The 27494-nt window shown below is 46.1% G+C and overlaps 2 protein-coding genes across 3 annotated transcripts in view; one reads left to right on the forward strand and one right to left on the reverse strand.

Moving 5' to 3' along the window:
• The window catches only part of TMEM132B (transmembrane protein 132B), a 389071-nt gene that overhangs the window by 304949 nt on the left and 56628 nt on the right, over window positions 1–27494 (reverse strand). The window lies entirely within an intron of this gene.
• LOC307205489 (E3 ubiquitin-protein ligase synoviolin-like) lies at window positions 25238–26176 on the forward strand (the record flags this gene model as incomplete). The annotated part of the gene is given in 3 exon segments (XM_079957879.1): window positions 25238–25977; window positions 25980–26092; window positions 26096–26176. Coding segments are annotated over 3 exon segments (858 nt in total). The 5' UTR covers window positions 25238–25313.

Consider the following 27494-nt stretch of genomic DNA (forward strand, 5'->3'; position numbering starts at 1 on the left):
CTATTACTTCCCTTGATCTAGATGCTATACTCCTATTGATGCAGCCCAGAATTGCATTGGCTTTTTTAGCTGCCGCATCACACTGTTGGCTCATGTCAAGTTTGTGGTCAACCAAGACTCCTAGATCCTTTTCACATGTACTGCTCTTCTTCTGATCTACAATGGGGTGGGATGTCTGTAAGCTCTCCTCCAGAGAACACACTCCATTCTGGACTGTGGACTTTTTAACTTTTAAGAATTATTGCCTGACTGATTTTCATCACTGTATTTGTTGAATCCTGGCAAGATTTTGATGTGAGTCAACCTTATATTTTCTTGTTTACTTAAACAGCCTGAGAGTGATTTGTTTGTTAAGAGTGAAACATTAAAAATGAGATGATCCAAGTTGGACTAAGCAACCATGGATATCATAATTGTTCTAGAAGGTTATGCAACTTTGTCCTAAAAGCTTCTAAAGATAAGTTGTGCATGGAGGGTGATTTTTTTACCTCTGCTGAAATAGTATTTGCATACTTACACAAGTGAGAAAAAAAGAATAATTAATAAATAAAACATCCTCTCCTACTCATCTAAATCTATCCAACAGTTGTGAAAGGCTTTGTTCCAGAATCCACCATAGGGCCCCATAACAGATCAGGTTACATTGTCTACAATTCATAGCACAGCTCTGGGATATGTGATTAATCGTAAGCTAAGACATGGTCCCAATGCTTGCTCCCCTGACCTCCCCTTTCAAAGAGTGGGGCAGGCACGATCATTTTCACTGTTGTCTTCCCAAGCCACAGAGCTGGACTTGCAAGTGGGCACTTCTGCAAATAAGTTGGGTCTGCTTGCACCCATCAGACTGTCACCTTGGTGTGGGAGATGGATTGCAGATTTAGATCTAAACCTCCTTTCTGAAATGTGTGGGAGAAATATATAAGTATTCTGGCTGTGAAGCCTTTTTAGCAAAAATAAAACTTGGTAAGTTTTGCAGCTTAGGAATTAGGCAATTACATCTTTCTATCCCTTTCGTGGTCTGCTGACCTTCCCCTTCTTCATCTCCATTGCAGAGAATAAGCCACATGTTTTTAGTAAAACAAATGAAAAAAGGTTTTACTTACATTTCAATGCAGACAGCATATACAGCAAAAGTAATATGCAGAAAAATACTAAGCTACAGTAAAATAAAAGCTGGTAGACTTAGCTAACATGGTTGAAAGCAAGAGCTTTAGCCATGCACATCTGGTCAGCTTGGAGGCATGGTAGAAACAGAGTGTCTCCTCACAGACAGAAGGAAGTATAAAGTATTTTTCCCCTTTGCTGCAGAGTTCTTGCCCAAAAGAGGAAAAAGAAGTGACAGTGCACAGAAGGTCCTCTCTAGGAAGTTCAAGAACTCTCTGTGTGCTCGGCCTGTGCTTATCTAGCAAAATTGCAATTTGGCTGCAACCCCCACACTTGGTGATTGCGGCAGAGTCAACACAGTCAGTTCACTGTCCAGCCTAGCACTTAGGCACCTCCCTGGCAGTGAGGAGCACTTCAGTGACAGGGATTCAATGGATTTAAATGGGGCTCACTCTTTAGAAAGCACTCCAACAGGCATGAGGAGCCTTCTTCAGCCTGAGGGCCACATTCCCTAATAATAATAATAAATAAATAATTTTTATTTATACCCCACCCTCCCCAGCCAAGGCCGGGCTCAAGGCGGCTAACAAGCAATAATAAAAACAAGTTGAATGATTAACAACTTAAAAACTGTTGGGTTGAAATAAACGACAGACGAATGACAAGTGTCATATGGGAGGCATCTCTCGAGCATGTCTCGGGGAGTCCCTTTTATTGAATATTACAGCATTGCCACATATGTGCTTGTTGCTGATTGGTTAACACAAATACAATGCAAGGGTTGCATATAGGCATTAATCATCAATAGATTAAAGGTTGGGAAAGGGAACACAGAATTGGACAGGTATGAAAATCTCCTTATTAAACTATTACTAGTGATCGATATAGCAAGACTTAAAAGAACATAACTATCGCATTCCGTAGATGTGGTTAACCATGCATTGAGAACAGGTCAGGGTACGATGTTTCATGAACTCAATGTGAACTAAACATTCTAGGGTGGGTGAGGAAGGAACGCTTCAGCTTAGAGCAGTTTGCCAGAGTCATGTGCAGAAGCAAAACTTCCCATCAAAAAACAAAATTAAAATACAACATTAAAATATTGAAACATTAAAATATTAAAATGTAGCCTCATCGCAGGAGGAGAAAGGAAAAGAAAAAAGAAAGAGAGGGAGGGAGGGAATCAAATTGGCTCCAAGCCAAAGGCCAGGCGGAACAACTCTGTCTTACAGGCCCTGCGGAAAGAAATCAGATCCTGCAGGGCCCTGGTCTCATGTGGCAGAGCGTTCCACCAGGCAATAATAAAAGTGTTGAAAAGGCCCTGGCTCTGGTTGAAGGTAATCTGACTTCTTTAGGGCCCGAGACCTCTAGGGTGTTGCTATTTATGGTCCTTAAGGTCCTCCGTGGGGCATACCGGGAGAGGCGGTAATAAGTAACCGCACAAGGGGTGCATGCCAGTGGTGGGCGGGGCCAGGGGCAAAAGTGGGTGCAAGTCACCTTTGTGCAGTCATCTGTAATCCACCCAAGCAAAATGTTTCTGACACCCACCCACATTTTTCCAACCAGGGAAACAAGCGGCATCGTCACCGTTCCAAGGACACATTCCAGCCAGGCAAGGGCACTTGAAGACCATAGGGAGCAAGTCTGGCAAGGGAGGCTGTCACCCAGGGAGAGTCTCAAGGGCCATATACAGAGGACTGAGAGGCCACGCATGGTTTCTCCACCCTCAGGTGTGTGGGGCTGTAACTATGCGAAAGGGCCTGCCACATTCCAACAGCTCGTGCTTCCTGCCAAGCTGATGCCCTCAGCCCACCCTTGGTTACAGAAAGCAGCTTCTTCTCTGTGGAGTACATGGCTGTCAGAATTTCTCTCTGACTGAGGTCAAAGCAGCCAAAGGTCTTCAAGCTTTTCACACCTCACTGCATCTGGACAACCCTTCTTCTGCCATCTGTTCATTTTTAGATTTCTTTAAAAGAGTCCCCACCCCAACCCCTTTGGTTTGGCAAGAAAAAACCCTGTCTTGTTAGGGTCACTGAGCAAAGAACAGCATATCTGAACTTGCTACTCTCATACGCTTTTTTCCCCTTTGACACATGTTGCATTTCCCAAATGTAAGCTCCTTGGGGGAAAGGGCTGTCTTTTTCATGCATATATGATCTATGCATATCTATACATATATACATATACATGCATGCATATGCTATCTATCTATGCATATATATACATATATACATATACATCCTGTAGTGATGTATGGAAGTGAGAGCTGGACCATAAAGAAGGCTGATCGCCGAAAAATTGATGCTTTTGAATTCTGGTGCTGGAGGAGACTCTTGAGAGTCCCATGGACTGCAAGAAGATCAAACCTCTCCATCCTTAAGGAATTCAGCCCTGAGTGCTCACTGGAAGGACAGATCCTGAAGCTGAGGCTCCAATACTTTGGCCACCTCATGAGAAGAGAAGATTCCCTGGAAGATTCCCTGATGTTGGAGGGCACAAGGAGAAGCGGACGACAGAGGATGAGATGGGTGGACAGTGTTCTCAAAGCTACCAGCATGAGTTTGACCAAACTGTGGGAGGCAGTGGAAGACAGGAGGGCCTGGCGTGCTCTGGTCCATGGTGTCATGAAGAGTCAGACATGACCAAATGACTAAACAACAACATACATACATATACATATACATATACATGTGTGTGTGCATAAATCATGCATACATACACACAGAGAGAGGGAGAGAGTCAGAGATGGGAACTGGAGTCCAGAAACATCTGGGGGGTCACATATTCCACAGCCTGCTTTATGTAATTCTATGGTGCAGCTGCATTTAGAAGACTGGGCACCATTCTGGTCACGAAACAAGACATTTGCAGGGAAAGTATGAAAGGAGAAACCAAAAGGATCAAGGGATTGGGGGCACCTTCTTATGAAAAGAAAGGCAAAAGGATGTTGGGATTTTTAGATGGGGGAGGAGATGACTTAAGTCAGGACTGAGGAACCTTTGGCCCTCCAGGTGTTGCTGAACTACAACTCCCATAATCTCTGATCATTGGTCATGCTTTATGGGGCTCCAGGGAGTTGTAACAAAATGGGATATCCATGTGCAATGGCAGTCTACCCCTGAGTACCAGAGGAATGGAGGTAGAGCATAGCTTTATACAGTGGTACCTCAGATTAAGAACTTAATTCGTTCCAGAGATCCATTCTTAACCTGAAACGGTTCTTAACCTGAGGTACCACTTTAGCTAATGGGGCCTCCTGCTGCCGCTGCGCTGCTGCCACACAATTTCTGTTCTCATCCTGAGGTAAAGTTCTTAACCCGAGATACTACTTCAGGGTTAGCAGAGTCTGTAATTTGAAGTGTTTGTAACCTAAAGCGTTTGTAGCCTGAGGTACCACTGTACTATATGAGCTTGTCTAATCCTCTTCTAAAGTCAGCTAAGCTGGTGACTATCACTGCCTTAAGTACCTCTTTCATTTTTTTCTGCTTTAAATCATGATCTACGTATGATCCAAATCAGTTCAGTTCCTTTTCAATTCCCCGCACACACAATAAAGGTAAAGGGTTGCAGCGCTCATCTTGCTTTACTGGCCAAGGGAGCCAGCGTACAGCTTCCGGGTCATGTGGCCAGCATGACTAAGCCGCTTCTGACGAACCAGAGCAGCACACGGAAACGCCGTTTACCTTCCCGCCGGAGCGGTACCTATTTATCTACTTGCGCTTTGATGTGCTTTCGAACTGCTAGGTTGGCAGGAGCTGGGACCGAGCAATGGGAGCTCACCCTGTCGCGGGGATTCAAACCACCGACCTTCTGATCAGCAAGTCCTAGGCTCTGTGGTTTAACCCACAGTGCCACCCACATTCCTGCACACACAATACCCCACTCCAAATCATCTCTAGATAGTCATTTTTAATTACCCCCAGGAAATTAGCCAAAATCTCATGTCCTTCCCCAATTCAGTTTCCCTCAAATTCACTGCCTAATAAGAAACATCACCATGCCTTAAATATCCAAACTGGTGGCCATTGATACGTCTAGTGGTAGCAAATGCCATAGTTTTACTATCTGCTGTGTGAAGCCATGCCATAGTTTTACTATCTGCTAGCTACCAGTTTTGGAAGTGTTCAGAGGCCTGTTCTCACTTCTAAAAGAATAAGAAGAAAGGCATGTGTGTCCATGCATGCGCAAACACATTGGTGGTGGTAGAAAAGAAGAAAGAGATGACTGCATCCATTGAAAATGCATTTTCCACACCATCTCCAGGGAATTTTAGACAAACATCAAGGAGCAAATATTTATCTGCACAAGTGTACAAATGAATCCTCTTTCTCTCTTCCAAAAAAGGAAGGAGAAAAAACCCCTCTTTCTCCAAACCCAGCCTTCAGCGACAGATGTGCGAGACAGGGGCTCAAACACAGAAGGGCAAACGAAACAAAGGACTGGAAACCTGTCAATCAAAACTGCTAAAGCAAGACCACAGGTGTGCTGCTTTGACCTTGGCAGTGACCCCCAGTCATAACACGGGACTTGATTGGCTGTCATCAAGCCACTTTGAAGGACAAGGACATGGCCACCAATATCCTCGCAGCTCAGGCAGAAGAGACAAGCCTGTCGACTAAGGTCTGGCCATCGCTCCCAAGTTCATGGAGAAAATCCAGACTAGGAACACCTGATGCAGAAGCTGAAGGCAAAGAAAAAAATGACTTCTCAAAGCCAAGTTGTAAGATCCATGTTTTTCTCCTTTGCTGAAAATGCCTCCTTAGGACAATGTAAAAGTAGCTCTCCAATTTATTAAATCTAATACATCCAATCAGCCAACATTTTTTTTTTTTAAGTGGTTTCTAATGTTCGCAATACAGGACGCAGGTTAAACCACAAAGCAGTGGTTCTCAGTTTTTTCCCTCTGGACCATACTTTCAGAATAAAGTTTGCTTGCACCACATCAAGTTTTTTATTGATAAGAAAAACACCAAAACACGAAATGAAACAATTCCTAGCAGTGCTTGATTTATAACAGAGAACAAAACTACAGGCAACTGATTTTGGTGCATCGGAATGACATGCGATCACACACGCATGGCACCAAACCCGGATGTAGCCCCATATTGTCGTGAAGACATCATGAGAAGGGCTGAAACGGGGTCAGAACGGGCCAGAGTGGGCTTATGCCCACTCCACCGACGCCCACAGGGGTCTGGAACATAACCCACACACAAAACAAGGATTGCCTGCACTTTATAATATGATTGTGGGGAATCAAAAAAAAAGCATAAATCATTGCAGCTACACAAGAACATGAACCATTCCCAAAATATTATTATAAACAAGCCTCTTACATATGTACTTTAAGTCTATATACAAACTCAATGAGAGTTGTGAGCCTGCCTTTGCTGAGTAATCTCATTTATATTAGGTCTAATCTGACACAAACAAAAACCTTTTTCTTTTCCGAAGTTTCATATTTGCCAGCGCTGAAACAATCTGTTGTGGAGAACTGCAGGAAAAATAGACAATGCTGTTGACTAGCCATATTCTGCAAATTAAAATAAAAAATAAAAATTGATACCATACTATACTATACTGAAATGTTGAAACGTTTCTTTGATTGTCCTTGAATCTTCCTGCCACCCATGCCATCCATTCCTGCCACACCCTTTCAGAACTACTGCTTTAGAGTAAGGAGGACATCTTCACTGAGGCAGAAAAGAGATATGGGACTCAGCAACAGGTGATGGGTCCCCGGCAGCTGCTACACTCAGACTAGATGACGGGAAAAGCGAGGGCAGCCAGGCCAGAAGCAGGGCTCCAAGCTGAACGAGTCCAAAATCAGGGCAATATGTTCAGCAAAGCATGGAACCAACAGAGTTGCCCCAAACAGGTTGGCAGGCCCACCCTTCATGCATTTAAAGATGGACAAGGCATGCTTGCTCATGAGACTCCCATGCCTCGTAACACTGCTGAGCGCACAGCAGCTCACAGAGTCAGGGCTGATGGGTGTTTTCTCAGTGATGGAAGCACCACTGGGTCCTGGACAATCGGGCTGTGCATTCCCCTTCCATTGCTAGTTCTCCTCAGAAGTTGTTTGATGCCCTCCCCAGATTCCTTTGCTGTACTCTTCTCCCTGGGAGAATAAAGGGGAGCTGGAAGTTCGGCTTCTCCAGCTGGAGCAGGGGAATCCTGAGAGGGGAAGCAGAAGTACCCACCCCTCCAGCCTCTGTTTCCCCCATGCCATCATCCTCTTCCCCCTTCTCATTCATCTCAGCCTGCCATGGAATGCCTTGGGTCTCAAAGGAGTCCCTGTATAGTCTTGCAAAACAAAATAAAAAAATTCCTTCCAGTAGCACCTTAAAGACCAACTAGGTTAGTTCTTGGTATGAGCTTTCGTGTGCATGCACACTTCTTCAGAATGCACACGAAAGCTCATACCAAGAACTAACTTAGTTGGTCTTTAAGGTGCTACTGGAAGGAATTTTTTTATTTTGTTTTGACTATGGCAGACCAACACGGCTACCTATCTGTAACTAGTCTTGCAAAAATCACTTAGCTCATCTGGGGGAACTTTACTCAAGGTACCACACCATACAAAATACCACAGGGCATTACAGAGTTGTGTCCGTGTGTGTGTGTGTGTGTGTGTGTTTTCATTTGCATTTGCACTGTAATACAAATAGCACCTAAAAAAAGAAGGAAGATCCCTGTCTCAAGGAGCTTGCAATCTACATTTTGGTGATATGTGAAAACAAGAGAGTAGAGATAACATTCAATAAAGGTAAAGGTAAAGGGACCCCTGACCATTAGGTCCAGTCATGACCGACTCTGAGGTTGCGGTGCTCATCTCTTTACTGGCCGAGGGATCCGGCGTTTGTCCGTAGACAGTTTTTCCGGGACATGTGACCAGCATGACTAAGCCGCTTCTGGAGAAACCAGAGCAGCACATGGAAAAGGCGTTTACCTTCCCGCCAGATTTATCTACTTGCACTTTGACGTGCTTTCGAACTGCTAGGTTGGCAGGAGCAGGGACCAAGCAACGCGAGCTCACCCCATCGCGGGAATCGAACCGCTGACCTTCTGATCAGCAAGCCCTAGGCTCAGTGGTTTAACCCACAGCGCCACCCACAAAAGATAACCAGCCTTTCCCCCTTTTTTTTTGTTCTTTAGTCATTTAGTCATGTCCAACACTTTGTGACCCCATGGACCAGAGCACGCCAGGCACTCCTCCTCTTTTACCATCAGATTATTCCAGCTTTCCTCAAGTTGGTCTGAAAGGAGGTGAATTGTAATCAGTTACATTTAAAGCTCTCTGGAGCATGGCCCCAAGCTATTCTGCAGCAGCTGCCAACATCCCAAGTGCTTTTAGTTACCCTCAGGGAAACTTCTCTGAGATTTTCTGATGCGCTACCAACACAAGAATTTTTTTGCCATTTCTCTGCGCGAGAGCAAGTGCCCTGTGGCACTTAGACTGCATGCAAATAGGCTCCTTTGCAGGTTTAATTGAAGGGATTGTCAATGCGAAGAGGACATGATTACGGGCCAGTTAGGATCCATTTCGAGCACACCTGTCAGCCGATCAAAGCAGTTGCAATCAACTGACAAGCCTGATCCTTAATCAGTTACCTAGTGCAACATCTCACCTCACCCTATACTCTAGGTGTATTGAAAGGAGGGAAGTCTCAACTAGCAGGAAAAGACAGAGAGATTTAAAGGTGCCTTGAACTTTTGTTGGAAACTATTTCCAACTATTTTCACACACAAAAGGGGGCTCTCAATATCTTTCAAGATCCTCAATATCTTAGGCTGGTCATACCACTTCACTTCTGTTTGGCAACCATTTTTCTTTTTCTTGTGTAACCCATCTTGGTTACACAATGGCATCATGATGCCAAACCCAAGTGAGGGCAAGAAGCGCTGCCTGCCCTCACTCCAAACTGACTTCCTGGTGCCACACTTCCACACAAGCATATGGCTTTTAATGTACCCCATTGCATTTGTCAGTCCATTCAAGGATTCCAGTCAAAGGGCAGGATACATGATGAGCAATTTCACATCCATTAAATTGGCCAATGTGCATTGCAAATCGGTTGTGCTCTTCCTAACCTTAAGAATTAAACCTGTATCACCCTACAACACTCACAGGCACTTTACACAATTTTGGTCTTATCAAACTTGCTACTTTGTATTTACATAAACCTTGCTTTACATTTTAAGCCAAAGGATGTCTTTAATAATACAGTACGATTCAGGGGTGCATGCTGGATGATCGTATAGCCCATCTCTGAATTCATTTTTCTAACTCCACTGTCAGAGGAGTTGGATGGTTTTAAGATGAGTAAAGGATATTTTATTTATCAATTAGCCGTCCTTGTCTTACATTTGTAAGAATGCAAATACCTATTCCAGCAGAGTTAAAAAATCATTATCCATGTGCAGCTTATCTTTAGAATCTTTTAGAGACAATGTTTTATAACGATTATGATATCCAAGGATGCATAGATAGATTTGGATTACTTTTCACCCTTCTATGATTCCCTCTTAGCAAAGAAATCACTCTTAGACTGTTTAACAAGAAAAATATAAGGTTTACTCACATCAAAAGACTTGTCAGGATTCAACAGTGGCAGCGATGCAAATCAGGCAGGCAATAATCCTTAAAAGTTACAAAGGTCCATAGTCCAATTCAAAATGGAGTGCGCTCTCTGAAAGAGTGCTTACAAACAACCTACTCCATTGCGTGTAAGAAGCAGAGTGTGCTGTGACAGGAAGAAGATTAAGTTTCCTATTGTTCCCCCTCCTACCTCAAAAATTTAGAGGATATGACATCATACAGTCCCCGGTTTGTGATTTTGGCAATCATACATTTGTGATTCGGCTGCAGGTTTTCGCACAAGAGGCATTATGCTTCTGAAGAACAGCTGTTGGAAATGGCAGGAAGGAAGGCCGCTGTGGCGCTCAAGTCCTGATTGGGGGAGTCTAGTGGGCATCTACTTGGCCACTGTGTGAACGAGATGCTGGCCTGATCCATCAGGGCTCTTCTTATGCAAATTGAAACTGACAAATTCACCCATCCCTAGAGGAGAGGGTAAGGAAGGGGAGGAGAGGGTACATGTTGGCCCCATCCCTAATGTGGCATCTCTTCCCACCTGGGGATCAGGGCGCTTTCTCAAAATCTCAAATGTGCCCACTGGCCCCCAAAGACTGGCGACCCCCTACTCTGCACACTGTTAGCCTCACATATCGGGGCTCAGCACCGTACGAGGACTTGGGTGATTTGATCAGCACAGGAAGACCGACCTGAAACCAAACTGACCAAATGTTTTCTCTGCAGGCAGGGAGGGAGGGAGGGAACCGTCCCATTGTCTCAGGAATTGGGTAATCACCATCTCAAAGGAATGGCCAGACTACCAGGAAAGGCAATCAGATAAGGCATTATCAGATAACCTGGCAGACAGGAAAAACAACAACATTCAAATTTCTGTTGTAGACCGCCTTTTCTGTGATGTAGGTATGATGTTTGTGGGGGGTGGTCTTGAGCTCCAGGGCAGAGAATTTAAAATGTCTATATAAGGGCAGGCACACCTTTGTTCTGGGTCCTCCTCCGTCCTCCTATGTGTGAGGGGAGCACCCTGTTACAACAGCTTTAATAAAGATCAGGCTTACTAGCAGCTTTGCTTCTCGATATTCTCTGGCTGGCCTCTGTTATTTTCTCCTACCAATAGGGAACCTATGTAAGGACTCTATACGGGCTCTTGGATACCCCATAAGGGAAAAGGAAAAGATTTTGTTTACAACAGTGGCAGAAGAAAGAGTTATACAGCCTCTAAACATCACCATCCTCGTTCCTCTACACAAACTGGCAGCCTTTCCCAGCTGCCTTTCTTCTTTCTTCTTTTAACGCCCATGTAACAACTTATTTGGCCTTAAATCTGCGGATGTGGGTTTGAAAAAGCTGGCAGGTACAGGGAGGGGAGGCAGAAACAACGCTAGGTTCCCATTATCTCCATAGCAACAACACAACAACAACAAGAGCTAACCTTCTCCAAACAAAGCTGAAGTGAACCTCTTCAGATCAAATCCTGATTTGACTCTGTGTCCTGCCAAGAGGATTTGAAATCTATCTCCTTCACTAGGTTGATTATTGCCAGTTTCTGCTCTGCAGCTGTCTCCATCCTTTACGGGCAGCATTAAATCGGACTCATTACCTGAATGCTGTGCGACGCACCAGCAGCACTTTACCTGCGTGAGAGAGAGTAGGCCTGGCAGGATTAGCCCTCCATGGGCTTTCTGTGGAGCCCCATTATTACCTTCAAAATGGTTCCTGGGTAATTTGAGGCTTTTAACAATAGCAAAAGAAAAGCAAACAACTGGAAGCAAACTGCTAGAATCCAACTGCAGCACTTAGCAAAAGTAAGTTCCTATTTTAAAAAGAAGTGGCTGCTTCTCTGAATATTACCCCCAACAACTTCCTTACGCTCCCTTAGAAACATTACACTTAACTGGGCCATGAAGTCATCTCCTCTATGGTTTCTTCCGCATTATACATTTAAAGCACTGTTATACCACTTTAAAGAGTCCTGGCTTTCGTAAAAAAAATCCTGGGTAGTTTAGTTTGTGATGCGTGCCAAGCTTTGTTAGAAGATCCCCTGTTCCTCTCACAGAACTACAATTCTCAGAGTGGCTTAACAGTCAATCCATAGCTGTCAACTTACAGATTTGAAAATAAGGGACCAGCAGCCTCGAAAATAAGGGATCAGCAGCCAAAATAAGGGATTTCGCTTAGCTTATACATAAATCCGCCACTGATGGAGCCATGCTGCTTTTGCTGCCACTGACTGTGTTTTGCAGGGGGTTGGACTAGATCTACAACTCCCACCAAAGAAGAGTGGCAGACCAAACTGATGAACCACGTCGAGGTGGCAAAGCTTACAGGCAGAATTAGAAACCAGGAAGAGGACCTCTTTAATAAAGAATGGGGAACGTTTATAATTTAGTTGAAAAGCTATTGTAAAGAGTTACATACATTGGTAGGATTGACAGAAAACTTGTAGTAAAAATTTGAACTATGGATGGACAAATGATTTATAAAAATAGAGTTATGAAAGGGATGCAGAGGGGGAAATCACTACATTAAGATGCTGCATTGGTTGGAGGGTATGCTAAGCAGCACATCGGAGCTGCCGTCGTCCTGGCGCAAGGAGTTCCGTCAGCCCTTCCCCGCCCGAGAGAGAGAGGGGGAAGGAGAGAGACTCTCGACCACGCCGCCGGCAAGCCCGGCATGAGGCGGTTGCGGCGCCACGGAAGCCGCTGAAGCACCGCCCTTCTGCGCCCCTCCCCATCCTCTCCTCTTCCTCCTCCCTCAGGCCACCTCCTCAGCTGCTGCTGCCGCTGCCGCTTCCGGCTTCCCCTGGCAGTGCGGCAGAAGTCTCGCAAGAGAGGGGCTGCCTGCCCACCTGCCGCCACCCATCTCCTCATGACGCGCCCCTGAGAGGGAAAAGGGAGAGACGGAGATGCGGCAGCTCGTGCACGTGCTCTCTCTCACTCTCTTGAGGTGGAGGACCCCGAGCCACTGCTTCCCTCCCAAGCCGGGCGAGCATGAAACCCGGGAAATTTAAGGGACATCATCAATCCGGGACAGCAGCAGGAAACGGCACTGGGATAAGGGCGTTTCCCGCCAAACAAGGGACAGTTGACAGCTATGAGTCAATCCCTCTTCCCAGGGAACTCTGGGAAGTGTAGCTCAATGGGCAGACTAGCAGCCACCCAACAACTCTCAGCACCCTTAGCAAACTACGTTTCCCATACAGTGGTACCTCAGGTTACAGACACTTCAGGTTACAGGCTCCGCTAACCCAGAAATAGTACCTCGGGTTAAGAACTTCGCTTCAGGATGAGAAGAGAAATTGTGCGGTGGCAGCAGGAGGTCCCATTAGTTAAAGTGGTACCTCAGGTTAAGAACAGTTTCATGTTAAGAACAGAACTCCAGAACAAATTAAGTTCTTAACCAGAGGTACCACTATAATTCTTTAGAAGTCATGACTCTTTGAAGTGGTATGATAATGCAGATAAGGCCTGATAAGAGATCACCACATCTATTGGAACACAGAAGTGTCAAGCCAGATAAAAAGATAATACAAAACTTTGCTCTAACCATTGCTCTATGGATCTCCATTCTTTGTACTGGAAATCTGCATAGCTGATCTATCCTTTCTGCAATAGAGTATAAATATAGAATCATAAAGTTGGAAGGTACCCCAAAGGTCATCTGGTCCAAGCCCCTGCAATGCAGGAATCTCAACTAAAGCAGCATTGACAGATGGCCACCCAACCTCTGCTTAAAAATCTCGAAGGAAGGAGAGTCCACCACCTCCCAAAGGAGACTGTTCCACTGTCAAACAGCACTTACTGTTAGAAAGTTCTTCCTGATATTTAGGTGGGATCTCCTTTCTTGTAACTTGAATCCATTGGTTTTTCCCTGATATTACCTTGGTTGTTCTAATAATTATGTCAATTTCCTCCAATTGATTGCAGCTATGCCGCCTAGGACCCACGTACCTACGGGACCGCCTCTCCTGATACGCCCCGCGGGGGACCTTAAGGTCCACAAATGACAACACCTTGGAGGTCCCAAGTCGCAAGGTGGTTAGATTGGTCTCAACTAGGGCCAAGGCCTTTTCAGTACTGGCCCGACTTGGTGGGACGCTCTGTCACAAGAGACCAGGGCCCTGCGGGACCTGACATCTTTCCGCCGGGCCTGCAAGACAGAGCTGTTCCGCCTGGCCTTTGGTTTGGACTCAGTCTGACCCTTATGTTTCCCTCGCCTTATGTTCTTGATTTATCAGCTACTTTTAAAATGAGGCTGCATTTTAAATTCCATTTTAACCTGTATTTTAAATTGGGGTTTTTTTCCCCTTATCGTGGGTTGTTTTTTTTTTTTTTACTGTGATTTTATTGGTGTTAGCCGCCCTGAGCCCGGCTCTGGCCGGGGAGAGTGGGGTATAAATTATTATTATTATTATTATTATTATTATTATTATTATTATTAAAATGATTCATTGTCATTGGTGCGGGCAACTTTGCTTTATTGTCCTGTTCTGAGCTGATATTTTATCAACTGGTACCACTATACAGTGGTACCTCAGATTACATACGCTTCAGGTTACAGACTCCACCAACCCAGAAAAGGGGTTCTTCAATTTTGTTAATTGTTCATTTTTAAGTTTTTAACTTTCAGTTGTCATAGGGAAGAGGGATTTAACATTAAGCCAATCTGGGAATTCCTAGGGGAGTTTGGGTATTCTACCAAATCTCAGCGCCCTTAGCAAACTACAGTTCCCGGGGTTCTTGCAGGTGGAGCCATGGCTGTTTAAAGTAGTATGATATTGCTTTAAATGTATGGTACAGATGGAGCCAAAGGAAGCATAAATCTGACTGTTGTTATCAAGAAGCGGCAGAGCTCACGACTGGCGTTTCTTCTTAAGTGTCTTTTCCTGCAGAAAGGTGAGGGGATTTCCATGACAACTATTCAATTAAATGTGGAAAATGAAGGTTATTCACACAGCCTACCCAAAGAGAAGGCGTCACACACACAGAGATATGAACCGAAAAGGGGAGGAGTGAGAGGCTAAACGGAGCCAGTTAATAATAAATGTAAAAGCTAAATTATTACACATGAACTGTCCACTTTGGAGGCAAGTTTCAAACAGCGGGAAAAGCAGTCTGAAGCAAGACAAAGCGTACACAGCAAAGAGTGAGAAATTAATAAAAATGTTGCATTCTTTGGGCTTCTGAGCTTTTCAAATGTCTGCTGGTCTAAACGTGCATTTGGGAAGACTCCATCAATGCTATCTTTTTACCAGGGTGATAAAGCTGCAGGGACTGTTTTATTGTGTGCCTCCTCCATGAGAGGTCCAGAGGGTGGCAGTGGCTCCCCGTTTGTGGAATGCTTTCCCCCAGGGAGGCTCACCTGGCACCTTCATTACATATCTTTAGGCACCCGGTGAAAACTTTCCTCTTTTAGAAGGGGTGAGTGAGCTACGTGGTGGCATGATGGTGACTATCATGAAGGGACCCTGCACTTCTGAATTTGTCACCACACTACTGGATATTGAGACATTTTATTGATTTTATTTATTTGAAGATTTCTATACCTCTTTTCACAATTTGTGTCAAAGCAGTATACAGATATAGGACCCCCCCCCCCGCATCCTATGCTCTTAACTGATTTTAATACAGTGGTACCTCGGGTTGTACCTCGGGGACGCGGGTGGCGCTGTGGGTAAAACCTCAGTGCCTAGGACTTGCTGATCGTATGGTTGGTGGTTCGGATCCCTGCGGCGGGGTGAGCTCCCGTCGTTCGGTCCCAGCTCCTGCCCACCTAGCAGTTCGAAAGCACCCCTAAGTGCAAGTAGATAAATAGGTACCGCTTTATAGTGAGAAGGTAAACGGCGTTTCCGTGTGCGGCACTGGTGCTGGCTCACCAGTGCAGCTTTGTCACGCTGGCCACGTGACCCGGAAGTGTCTTCGGACGGCGCCGGCTCCCGGCCTCTTGAGTGCAATGAGCGCACAACCCTCGAGTCGGACACGACTGGCCCGTACGGGCAGGGGTACCTTTACCTTTACCTTTTACCTCGGGTTGCAGATGCTTCAGGTTACAGACTCCTCTAAGCCAGGTGCCCCCCATCCTATATTTGAGCATCTAGTTCTTCTTGCCTAAGTGCAGAACCTGATACAGTGGTACCTCGGGTTACAGACGCTTCAGGTTACAGAATCCACCAACCCAGAAATAGTACCTCGGGTTAAGAACTTTGCTTCAGGATGAGAACAGAAATTGTGTGGCGGCAGCAGGAGGCCCCATTAGCTAAAGTGGTACCTCAGGTTAAGAACAGTTTCAGGTTAAGAACGGACCTCCAGAACAAATTAAGTTCTTAACCTGAGGTATACCACTGTATTGCATTTTAAATGCTTGTAATCCACCCCTGGGACCTCAACTTGAAGGGCAGGTAAGAACATGAATAAAGAATAATAAAGAACAATCACCCTAAAATAGACCAATGGGGACTGAGCATGCTCAGTAGCCTCAGAATGCTGAGTTATTGTTGGGGGGAAGGAAAGTGGGGGACACAGCAAAGATAGGAAACTCTTTTGGATAGAGTCAGGTTACTGTATTGCCTACACCACAGATCTTCAGCCAGTGGGTCACCTGGTGGGCTGAAGCACAGCTGTTGCCACCATGTTGGATTCCAGGTTAGGCTAAGCAGACTGAAGGGGCCTGTGTATCTGGACTAGGACACGTTCTACGGACAAGATGCCCATTTTATAAATTTCCACAAGTGCTTCAATGTGGCCAGAGAAAGGCAAGAGCCATTTTCCAGTAAGAGACAGGGTTCCTGGCCAACCACACACTCGTGCCTTGCTTCTGCCAGAATGCAGGACTGGTTTTCGTTTAGTAATAATTATGAGGTAACAACAACACTATGCATATTGCTCAATGAATTTCCATTTTAGGATTAATTAATGTGTGAGTCCCGAATTGCAGCTTGGGAGTCACTTGGTGGGTCTCAGAGCTGGACCAGCTGAAGACTGCTGTACACCACTGTAGCACCCTGCTTGTGGTTAACGCTTAGCTGGAATGAAATATTCAACGCAGCAATAGAGAAATTAAAATAATAATTTATTTGTCGGACAAATAAATATGAGGCACAGTGGTATATGGTTACCAAGCTCTGGCCTGGCCTCCTGCCGTTATGGCCAGCACTTATATTTCCTTAATCCAGCCCCCTTGCTCCTCCTGTGGCTGCCTCTGTCCAATCAGCCTGATTGAAATTCCTATTGGCTGTTTGCTAGAACCAATCACAAAAGATACACCCATTTCCTCTTGCCCTTTTATGGGAAACAAAAAGCTATATATTCTTCTATCTATAAATGACAAATAAGTAGTAATATATCTTACATGTCTCTCAACAAGGAACCTTAATTACCAGCTCACCTCTTGCCCTCCTTGCCCTATTGCCCTCCAAAACAAATGGTTAATCTTAAATTTTTATCTTAAACAGATGTCAAGGATCTTGAGTTCACATCATCATTGAAAGATCTCCTTCTCTTGGAGGTCTTTAAACAAAGGCCTGACAACCATATGTGTGCTCTAATGATGTTTCCTGCTTGGCAGGGGGGCTGGGCTGATGGCTGATGGCCCCTGTGATCTCTTCCAACTATATGAAATAAGAATCTAGCATAAGGATTTAACATTTCTTAGCTTCTAATTCCTTTGCATAATTACATTTAAGCCAATATATTTAATACATAACATAGATAGCTTTTTAGAAGAATAAACCTTTTCAAAGTAAAAAAGGAAGGAACAGTTTCCAGCCTCAAAATAAGATAGGAAGAAACCTATCTTCTCCAGCCAAGCCAGTTGCCTTTTTCACTGCTCTTGACCTTTCAACCTTAGGAAAATATGGCTCAAGTTTAATGGGAGGCACATGGTTTTATTTTACTATTTATCAACTCTTAATTATGTTTATCTCTTTTTTTATCTTCTGTAATATGTAGGGTCAGTGTAACCTTGGCTGTCAGCCTGTAATTCCCTTTTTACGACTTTGAGAATTGTTTTCTGCTATAAATCAGGGGGCCCCCTTGTCCAGGAGAATAAACATCTTGCCAAGGTTCTTAGGCAGCTGGTCTTCTGCCTGGCATGAACATTTGAAAATCTTTAAGCTCATTTTAATATACAGGCCTTAATCAAAAATATAAGCTTTGATAAAAATGCAGGCTTATGATTAGATGCCTCACCACCTCAAGTTCCTTGGAGGAAACGTGATATATAAATGTTAAAATGATTTTTTTTTAAAAAAAAAGGTTATTCATGAGCATTTGCCTTCTCCACTCCATCCACAGTGTTATAAAATTGTGTCATGCCATCGCACCCCCCCCCTAGTTTTTTTTTCTCAAAACGAAGCAAAAAGTTTGGACTCCAACTCCCATGAGCCCCAGCTAGCATGGCCAATGGTCAGGGATCATGGAAGTTGTAGTCCAGCTGTATCATGCTCTGAACCCACTCCACTCACCCCAGTCATTCTTGTTGCCCCCTTCTACACCTTTTCCAGCTCTGCCATAAGCACTCCAGGTTTAAATGCTTTCATCAATTTTTTTAATATGAAGTGCCTTTGCCAACAAAAGCAAAACAAAACCTGCCTGCAAAATTCCGGCCTGCCTCACATCAACGAGATAAAGATATAAGCAAATGTGCATTTGAAGTAAGGGAAAATAACTAACGAATCCTTAACAATATTGCAAATAGCTTGGCGGGCAGCTCTTGTGCTGTTAAATTAATCCTTCGTGTCCTTGTTCTCTTTCTTTCTCTCTTTTCTCCTTACTGGAATCATTTAATAAGGCAAGAACTCATTTCTTTCCTCCGCCTTCATGTGCCCCATTGCCATGGCGACATTTGTGAATCAGATATCAATAAAAATACCCATCCAGTGTGGCGCCACATGCTTCACTGTTCCGTCGCCAACACAGCTTTAAAAAAATTACAGGAATCCACAAGAGCTCAGCAATTAGCAATTCCTTTGCTATAAAAGTTTCTTCTCCTTTATCTGATAAAAAGGTGATGGATCTCAGGAAGTTTCCACCATGCTCTCCCAAACTTTTAACACAATAATGGCACCACTATTCCCCTGCCCCCTTCCTGCATATCTGGCTTAGAGGAGACAACTGACAATCAAGACTTGGGAGACCTCAGCCTTCCTCTCCCCTGGCATCCATATTGTTAGTGTCACAGGCAGGGACCCTGGGAAATACCATTCCTCCCATGGCACCGAAGTAGGATTCCAACATCTCCAGGGAACAGTGGCCAAACTGCTAGGGAAAGGTTCTTCTCCAGCTCAGATGACAATCTGAGCCATCCAAAGAAAAGCTTCATTGCCAGCTATTGAATGCCTCCAAAACGCCTGTAATTCTTTGTTTTCACTCTTCATCCTCCTCCAAAACGTGCAATGCAAGATGGGCTGATGAGTCTTCTTCAGCAAATAACTCCATGCAGAAGGTGCCACAGTGTATGAGACCTTGCACCACCTAGACATCCATCTAACCACAGATGGAATTAGTCAGGATGATGTAGTGGCCAAAGGGTCAATCTACCATTACGGATACCACCCCCTGGTTAAAATCCCCCACTGAGCCTTAAAGCGCACTGAGTGACCTTGCACCAGTCACTTTATCTCACACTGGCCTACCCTACAGGATTGCTGTTTCTGTGAGAACAACAGGTAGTAGGGTGGTTGGAGAACTATGATCATCGCTCTGACCTCCTTGGAAGAACGGTGGGGTGCAAAATGCAATTTAAAACAAAAGTTTGCACATAGTTCATTGCATGCCTTAGCTTCTCTTGGTGTCAGTTGTCCAGCAGCCCTGAATCAAAGAACTGAAGAGTTGGCAGGGATCCAAACCCCCTGCAATACAGGAATCACAGCTAAATAATCTCTGGAAAAGGAAGCAAGAAGAGACTGCTGGCGGCTAATTAAGAGCTCCTGCTTGGGTGCTCTCTGCCTAGGCCTCAAACTTACCCGCTGATGCTTTTAATTCTTGGAGGGGTGGGAAACCTTTTGGGCCCTGCAAGCCAGATCTTTCTCAGACATAGTTTGGCAGGTGTGCAAGGCCACCCAGCTGTCCATTCTGTCAGATGACTGGGTACTGAAGTCCCAAAGTCAGGACTTCAAAGCATCGCACAGGTTTCGTGAAGAGCCCAGTATAATGCTTTAAAGTGCCAGAGGCTCCAGGGAACTTTCTAGCACAGCTGATCCAGCAGGCGTTGGCTCTACTGGAGGGCTAGAGCCACTTTCTGTGTGAGTGAGCTCCCCACAGATGGTGGTAGAGCCAAGTCTGCTTTCTCTTTCCAACAAGCAATCAAGAGCACTCTTTAAGGCTCCCATTTCTACACTGGAAGCCACATCTCTACCTGCCCCACACATGACATCAGGTGTAGGGAAGGTGAGCATAATGTAGAGACATGGCCTTCTCAATCATGGCACCAGCAATGTAGGACAGCCTCCCAAGGGAGGCCCACCAGAGTCCATGTTTGCTCAGGGGCAGATAGCCATCCAACCTCCATTGAAAAACTTCCAATGAAGGAGAATCTGCCACACTCTGTGGTAGCTTTTTCCATGATGAAAAAGTGTTACCACACACAAGTTATTGCTAATGTCTAGTCAGAATCCCCTTTCTTGTCATTTGGATCCATTGCTTTGGGTCCTGCCCTCTGAAGCAGCAGATAGCAAGCCTGTTCCAACTTCCATGTGAAGATATTTGAAGATGTCTATCATCTCACCTCTCAGTTTTCTCTTCTCCAGGCTCTAAGACATAACAGTCCCTTTGGCTTCCTTCCTCCATATAAAGAAGAAAGATTTATGCATTCATGGGGTTATTATTGAGACCTCTTTGTCTTTATTTCCATTTGTTCAGTACTAGAGGTGCCACTGAGGCCAATGACTCTCTCGGGATTAATAAATTAAGTAATTACAGATAGAAGGTGGGGAGAGACATAGAAGCACAACAGACTCTGTTTCTATTGAATGGAAATGAGCGTTTTTTTATTAAAAAAAAAAACCTCAAGGTAAAGCTCCCCCAAGGGAACCAATGGCCCATATGATCACCATGATTAGCAGGCATGCAATTGAGACACAAATTATATACGGTACTCCTCAAAGGTTGACAGTTCACTTAGAGTAGGAGTTGTTGTTTAATGGTAAGTGACTTCACTGCACACTAATGGGCCTGGCTCCTCTTGTGAAGGTTGGGCTTGTTGTGGACAACAGCCAGGAAATGGGAGTTGGCTGCAAAGAGTCATCTATGCTATGCTATGCTATGCTATGCTATGCTATGCTATGCTATGCTATGCTATGCTATGCTATGCTATGCTATGCTAGCACTGACATGATCCGAGTTCGGATGCTGCATCAGCAACAGCCAGACTTAGACCAAGCCTTATAAATGAGCAGCAGCTCTGCCTTGGCTGAAAGCTATGCCTTTACAGAACGGTGTTCTACTCTGTTGTGTGGAAAGGCTCAAACAGAGTGCAGGACAGGGTCAGGATGGTCACAAGGCAAGGCGATGCAAGGCAGTGCTCAGGCTGTGCTTTGGGGAAGATAGCTCTGCTCCAGCAAGGAACAGGCTTAAACTGAATCCTTTCACAGCAGTTGCACCAAGAGGAACCTAATTGCCAGCACCACCCATGCTGCAAGATGCTTCTCCACTTAAAGGGGACTCTGTAGTGGTCCTTTCAGGGTCTTCTACAGTGGAGTCCTTGGAGTCAGAGAATGGCCATGCCACATCCTTTACTCAGAGGTAGGGAGCAGGCACTGGCCCCACAGCTTCACCTGGAAGCAGAACCTCTGGGGCTGGTCCCACACACCCTTCCCCTTCAGGTTCAGATCACCCGCTGATGAAGACAAATATGACTCCTCCTGGTGCTTCTTCAGCTCAAGGGACACAGCCTGTGTGGCACAGAGGATCAGTGTGTCTGGCTACTAACCAGAAGGTTGAAGCCCACCCAGGGATGGCAGTGAGTAGGATTTCTGCATTTTTGCAGAGGGTTAAACTAGATGACTCTCCAAGTCCTTTCCAACTCTACAATTCTATGATTCTATACTCTGCCAAAGCAGGGGAGACTCTGGCTGTACTGGGACAACTGTCACAAAGTCCACAAAGTCAGAGGCAATGCAACATCCTTGGTCTAGAAAGGCACTGGTAGCACAAACTCAGGTTGAAGGCCACTTCTGGGTGTGATCCTGCATGGAACTCCCCCCTCTGGAAGTCCTGGGCTGCCCAGGCATCAAGACCCCTCCTCACTGATGTGGTCCAAAGAGCATTATGCTTGGCACCAACTTGGAGTTGCCAGAAGGAGGCATACAAGGTGTGATGGCCTGGGATTCCAATTCAGAGGCTGAACCAGAGGAATCCCAGCCTGCACAGGAGTCCCCGCCTCCAGGGCCGGCTGAACTGGGGCAGGGCCTGGATTCTGAAGCGCCTGCACCTGTGCCGGATCCTCAGGAGCACTCTGGCTCCAGAGGTGGTTGAGGACTCAGTGCCTGCAGGTGAGTCTCCCCCTAGGCCCAGTAACCCTTCAGCCTCTCCTGAACTGCAGAGGCTCAGGGCAGAGAGGCGAAGGGAACTGGTTTCTCCCAGGAGAAGTGCTCGCCTTAAGGCCAGGAGAGGTGGGTCTCCTGGGGGCCAGGACCGCCCCTGGCCTCAGAACAGATAAAGGCCAGTCGGCCCAGTCCCAGGTTGTGGGAGCAACGTCGTTGTTGAGTACCTGTTCCTGCCCGGACCCAGACCTGACTCTCCAGTGCTCCAGTCCCCACCCGGCTTCCTGCTTCAGACCTCGCCCCGCTCCTTCGGAACTGTTTCCAGGCTATCGACCCAGGACCAGACTTTGACTACGCCAACGGTAACCTTCCCCCCGGGACCAGCACACAAGGCACCATCCAACCATCTTAGGGACTCCACTCCTTAACCTTTTCTTCTCCCAAAGATGAAGGCAGCAGAGGTTTAGGATCAGAGTTTTCCTTCTAGATGGGCTACGTTCCCAGGTTGGTGCGCCCCATCTGTCCCTCATTTCGCTCTACAGCACGTGTAGAAACCACCTTCTTAACTGCTGTACCCACTATTGGTCTCCATCCTCTGGAGCCTGTCTTTGCATGCAGGGCAAGTCCCTAATTCACTGAGGGCTTGAGATCCATAGGCTACCCTCATCTGGTTTTGCCAGCCAGTTGAAGCCATTTCCCAGGTTGTGGCTGCTGTTGCATGCTCACAGCTTCTACGAGCCACAGGTGAGCATGACCTAATCCTATTATTATGGTCTCTGCATTTACTGTAGAGCAGGGAAGAGGAGGCCCATTCCCTTCTGGGCAACCTTCCAGAGACCACATGGCAGCGTTGGGTGGGGCCAGAGGCAAAAGTGGGTAGGGTAATGAAGGTGAATTTCAGATATGCACAGAAGCCTCGTTCCTGCACACTCTCTCCTTGGCCCAGAGCCCCCAGGTTGCCCCAGGCCTGAGATACCCCCCCACCTCCATCCCTGCTTGAGAGCAAACTAACACTGCAAATGTTATTATGGGAGAGGGTGGATATTTTTTTCTCTCTTTGCCCGAGGGATTAAGAAACCACGGGGCCCGTGCCAAGGCCCTTCCAAACGAATGGGGTGAAATAAAGATCGGGAAGCCAATACATGGGGAATATGCTGGTTTTGAAACAAGCTGCATGAAAAGAAAAGAACCTTTTAGAATCACATGGCTGATCCTAAGGGGGACAATTACTAGGAGATAAAAAGGAACGGCTGCTGAGCCCGGGGAAGATAGCTTTACAAGCTTTTTACAATTCATTAAGAAAAGCCTTCTGTGGCTTTGACAGTCACCTTGAATAGTGTTTGCGAAAGACAAGGGGAGGAAAAGTCCGTTAAGAGAGGAGGAGGAGGAGGAGGGACATCAGCAAGTACTGAGGAACCGCTTTACAAACTGCCCTCTGGTAACTCTTTATTTTTTTCTTGTTAAGGCTGCTGAGATAACTCTGATCTAATAAGAAGGCCTCCCGGCATGTGCGACATAAAAACCACCCAATAATCAATGAAGCTGAGGAAAAGAGGATTACAAGACCTTCTGTTGCCACTATCAGCCACCAAGCCTAGTTTCCTGTGATCAGATTGATCATTGCTCAAACATGCGGTTGTGCGCCAGCATGCAAGTACAAGCTCTTGACAACTTAAGAAGAGACCTAGGCTGTATCAGGCCAAGGGCCACTTCCACCTCCTTCTCCACCCAGATTCCCACTGTGGGCAGTCAGAAGACTACAGGGAGCCCACCACCACCTCAAAGGCAGCATCCTTCCCTGTCTGTTCTCCAACCCACCCCAAACCGGGCAAATGGTATTCGGTGGCACACTTTGCTTCAAGAGCTGAAGGCTCCAATTTTGGACTCACAGCTGTCCATGGAGGTGCAGGTTAATTCTGTGTCCAGGGCAGCTGTTTACCAGTTCCACTTGGTATGCAGGATGAGACCCCACCTGCCTGCAGACTGTTTTGTCAGAGTGGTGCATGCTCTAGTTATCTCCCACTTGGACTACTGCAATGCACTCTATGTAGGGCTACCTTTGTAGGTGATTCGGAAACTAAAATTAATCCAGAATGTGGCAGCTAGACAGGTGACTGGGAGCGGCTGCCAAGACCATATAACACCGGTCCTGAAAGATCTTCATTGGCGCCTAGTACATTTCCGAGCACAATTCAAAGTGTTGGTGCTGACCTTTAAAGCCCTAAACAGCCTCAGACCAGTATACCTGAAGGAGCGTCTCCACCCCCATTGTTCTGCCTAGACACTGAGATCCAGCGCTGAGGGTCTTCTGGCGATTCCCTTGCTGGGAGAAGTCAGGTTACAGGGAACCAGGCAGAGGGCCTTCTCGGTAGCGGCACCTGCCCTGTGGAACACCTTCCCACCAGATGTCAAAGAGAAAAACAATTACCAGACTTTTAGAAGACATCTAAAGGCAGCCCTGTTTAGGGAAGTTTTTAATGTCTGATGCTGTATTGTTTTTGATATTCAGTTGGAATCCGCCCAGAGTGGCTTGGGAAACCTAGCCACATGGGCGGGGTATAAATAATAAATTATTATTATCATATCTAAAAGACACCGGTATGCCAGTTCCCCATGGAAGGATCCACCGGTTTAGTATCTCAGCCAAAAGGACCAGAACAATTGGATGTACGAGAAGGAACTGAGTCGTAAATGTGCAGCACCTGAGAAGTTCATTCACAAAGTCTTACAAAATGACAAGGAGGATGAGCTTATGAGGGGATGTGGAGACGGAGGTACGACAAGGGACTCATTCTCTGTGGCAGGGTTGCATTCTCCACTTTGGACCCTGAATAAAGTACTACTGGCTGCCCTCCCTTCAAGGAAGTAGCCTGGACCTCATCCTCAAAGTCCCACCACCACCACCACCCACTGCACGGTCCCTGCACCATGGCACAACGGGTGGAACCTTGGATGTTCTGACTGCAGAGCAGCTGCTCCCCCACTAAGCATGGGCTCTTCCCTTGTTTACATGAACGCAGACCCCACAGGTGAGTGTTGGCTATTTCCTTAGCTTGAGGTGGGCGCAGAGGCTTCCAGGGCTGCCAGGATTAGGCTGCTGGGCGCTGGGCTAGGGAGATGTTCTGAACAGCCATCATGATGGCTGCCAGCCTGGCCTTGACCTCTGCAGTGGTGGCGCGCGCCTATTATCTTAAGCACCAGTTCTACCCGACGGTGGTATACCTGACGAAGTCCAGTCCCAGCATGGCGGTGCTGTACATTCAAGCTTTTGTCCTGGTGTTCCTGTTAGGCAAATTCATGGGCAAAGAATTTTTCAGACAGCTCCGAGCAGCTGAAATGGAGCATCTGCTTGAGCGGTCATGGTATGCAGTGACCGAGACCTGCCTTGCCTTCACAGTATTCAGGGATGACTTCAGCCCCCATTTTGTGGCCCTCTTCACTCTCCTCCTCTTCCTCGAGTGCTTCCACTGGCTGGCTGAGGACCGTGTGGACTTTATGGAGAGGAGCCCAAACATTTCCTGGCTCTTCCATTTTCGCATTGTCTCTCTGATGCTGCTCCTGGGCATTCTGGATTTCCTCTTTGTCAGCCATGCCTACCACAGCATCCTCACACGGGGAGCCTCCGTCCAGCTGGTCTTTGGCTTTGAGTGTGCTATCCTCATGACGATGGTGTTCACCATCTTCATCAAATACATCCTGCACTCCATCGACCTCCAGAGCGAGAACCCTTGGGACAACAAGGCCATCTACATGCTCTATACAGAGCTCTTCACAGGATTCATCAAGGTCCTCTCGTACATGGCTTCATGACCATCATGATCAAAGTGCACACCTTCCCACTGTTTGCCATCCGACCCATGTACCTGGCTATGAGGCAGTTCAAGAAAGCTGTGACAGATGCAATCATGTCCCATTGAGCTATTCGCAACATGAACACCCTGAACCCCGACGCCACTCCAGAAGAACTGCAGGCCATGGACAATGTGTGCATTATCTAGCTTTGTTTCTCATCCAGACCATCGAATGCCTTTCCCCCTCCCTGCAGCTCTTGCATTCAAACTTTAAAGTGTTGTACCCCACACCCAAACTGCGCATTAAGCTACTCCATGCTAAACAGCCATGGGGGACTGTTGCACAGCTCCCGTCACAACGACATTCCACAGCAGAGACGTTTTCCCAATAGAACCAATAATAAAGCCAAAAGGCTTTTAGGATATATCAATATGAAAAGACGACTCTTTGTGAAAGGCTGAAATCACACAGAAAAGGAACACTAAAGGGTGTCTTTCAAATGCCGCTCATCCTCAAATGCAGAAAGAATTGCACCACTGCGGGAGATGACGCTTCAGATCTGTGTATGTTTACATCAGTTTTTACAGAGTTCTTCTTTTACTAAAGTACAATGAGGGATATATATATATAAAAAATCTGGATCATGTACAATGCTTGAGTAAAAGAGACAGCAATACAATGAGGCAGGAATTTGACTCGCAGGCTCACACACTTGGAAGCGTGACTTGAATGTCTTCGAGTCTTCTCTCACACGAGGGGAAATTATATAAAGATGCTTTTATTGTATGAACATATGCAGCTGCCTTGCACTGAGTCGGGTTGTTGTTCTGCCTTGTCTAGGACAGTGTAATCTGAGCAGCAGTGGCAGCAGTAAGCTGTTTGAATCTGTGAGCCTTAATTTTAAGAGCCTTTTAACTGGAGGTGCTGAGGGGGCAAAACCAGGGACCCTCCGGGTGCAAAGTACGTGGTCCACCGCTAAGCTACAGCCCTTGTTCTTGTAAGGAAAAAGCAAAGACCAGCTGGCCAAGACATTGCCACAACCTGGACTTCCAGCAACAACTTTGATGCCAGCAGTGGAAGAGGGATCTGCAGAATCAGGAAATGCCAGTAGCACAACCTTCGGAGGTGCTGGATCTTGACCCGAAGCCACTGAGCTCAATTCTAGCAAGCAGCCAGGAGGGACTGTGTCTCAGTAGAACAGCACCTCCTTCGCAATCTGCGCCCCATATTCAACCTGCATCTCCTGGTAGGGCTCGGAGTGTCCCCTGGAGAGCTGGTGTCAGTCAGCATAGACAATATGAATGGATGCTTTAGTTGAGATTCCTGCATTGCAAGGGGTTGGGCTAGATGACCCTCAGGGTCCCTTTCAACTGTACAGTTCTATGATTCTATGAATTTAGGTGAACTCTTAGCCTGACTTGGGATGAGGCACCTTCCTGTGTAGGAATCCTCAAGGCAACCAAGTTCAAACCCATTGATATACATACACATCTATGCTTTCATGCTGAAATGTTTGGTTCTTTC

This window comes from Podarcis cretensis, assembly GCF_951804945.1.
Source record: "Podarcis cretensis genome assembly, chromosome: 16".
Lineage (NCBI taxonomy): Eukaryota > Metazoa > Chordata > Lepidosauria > Squamata > Lacertidae > Podarcis > Podarcis cretensis.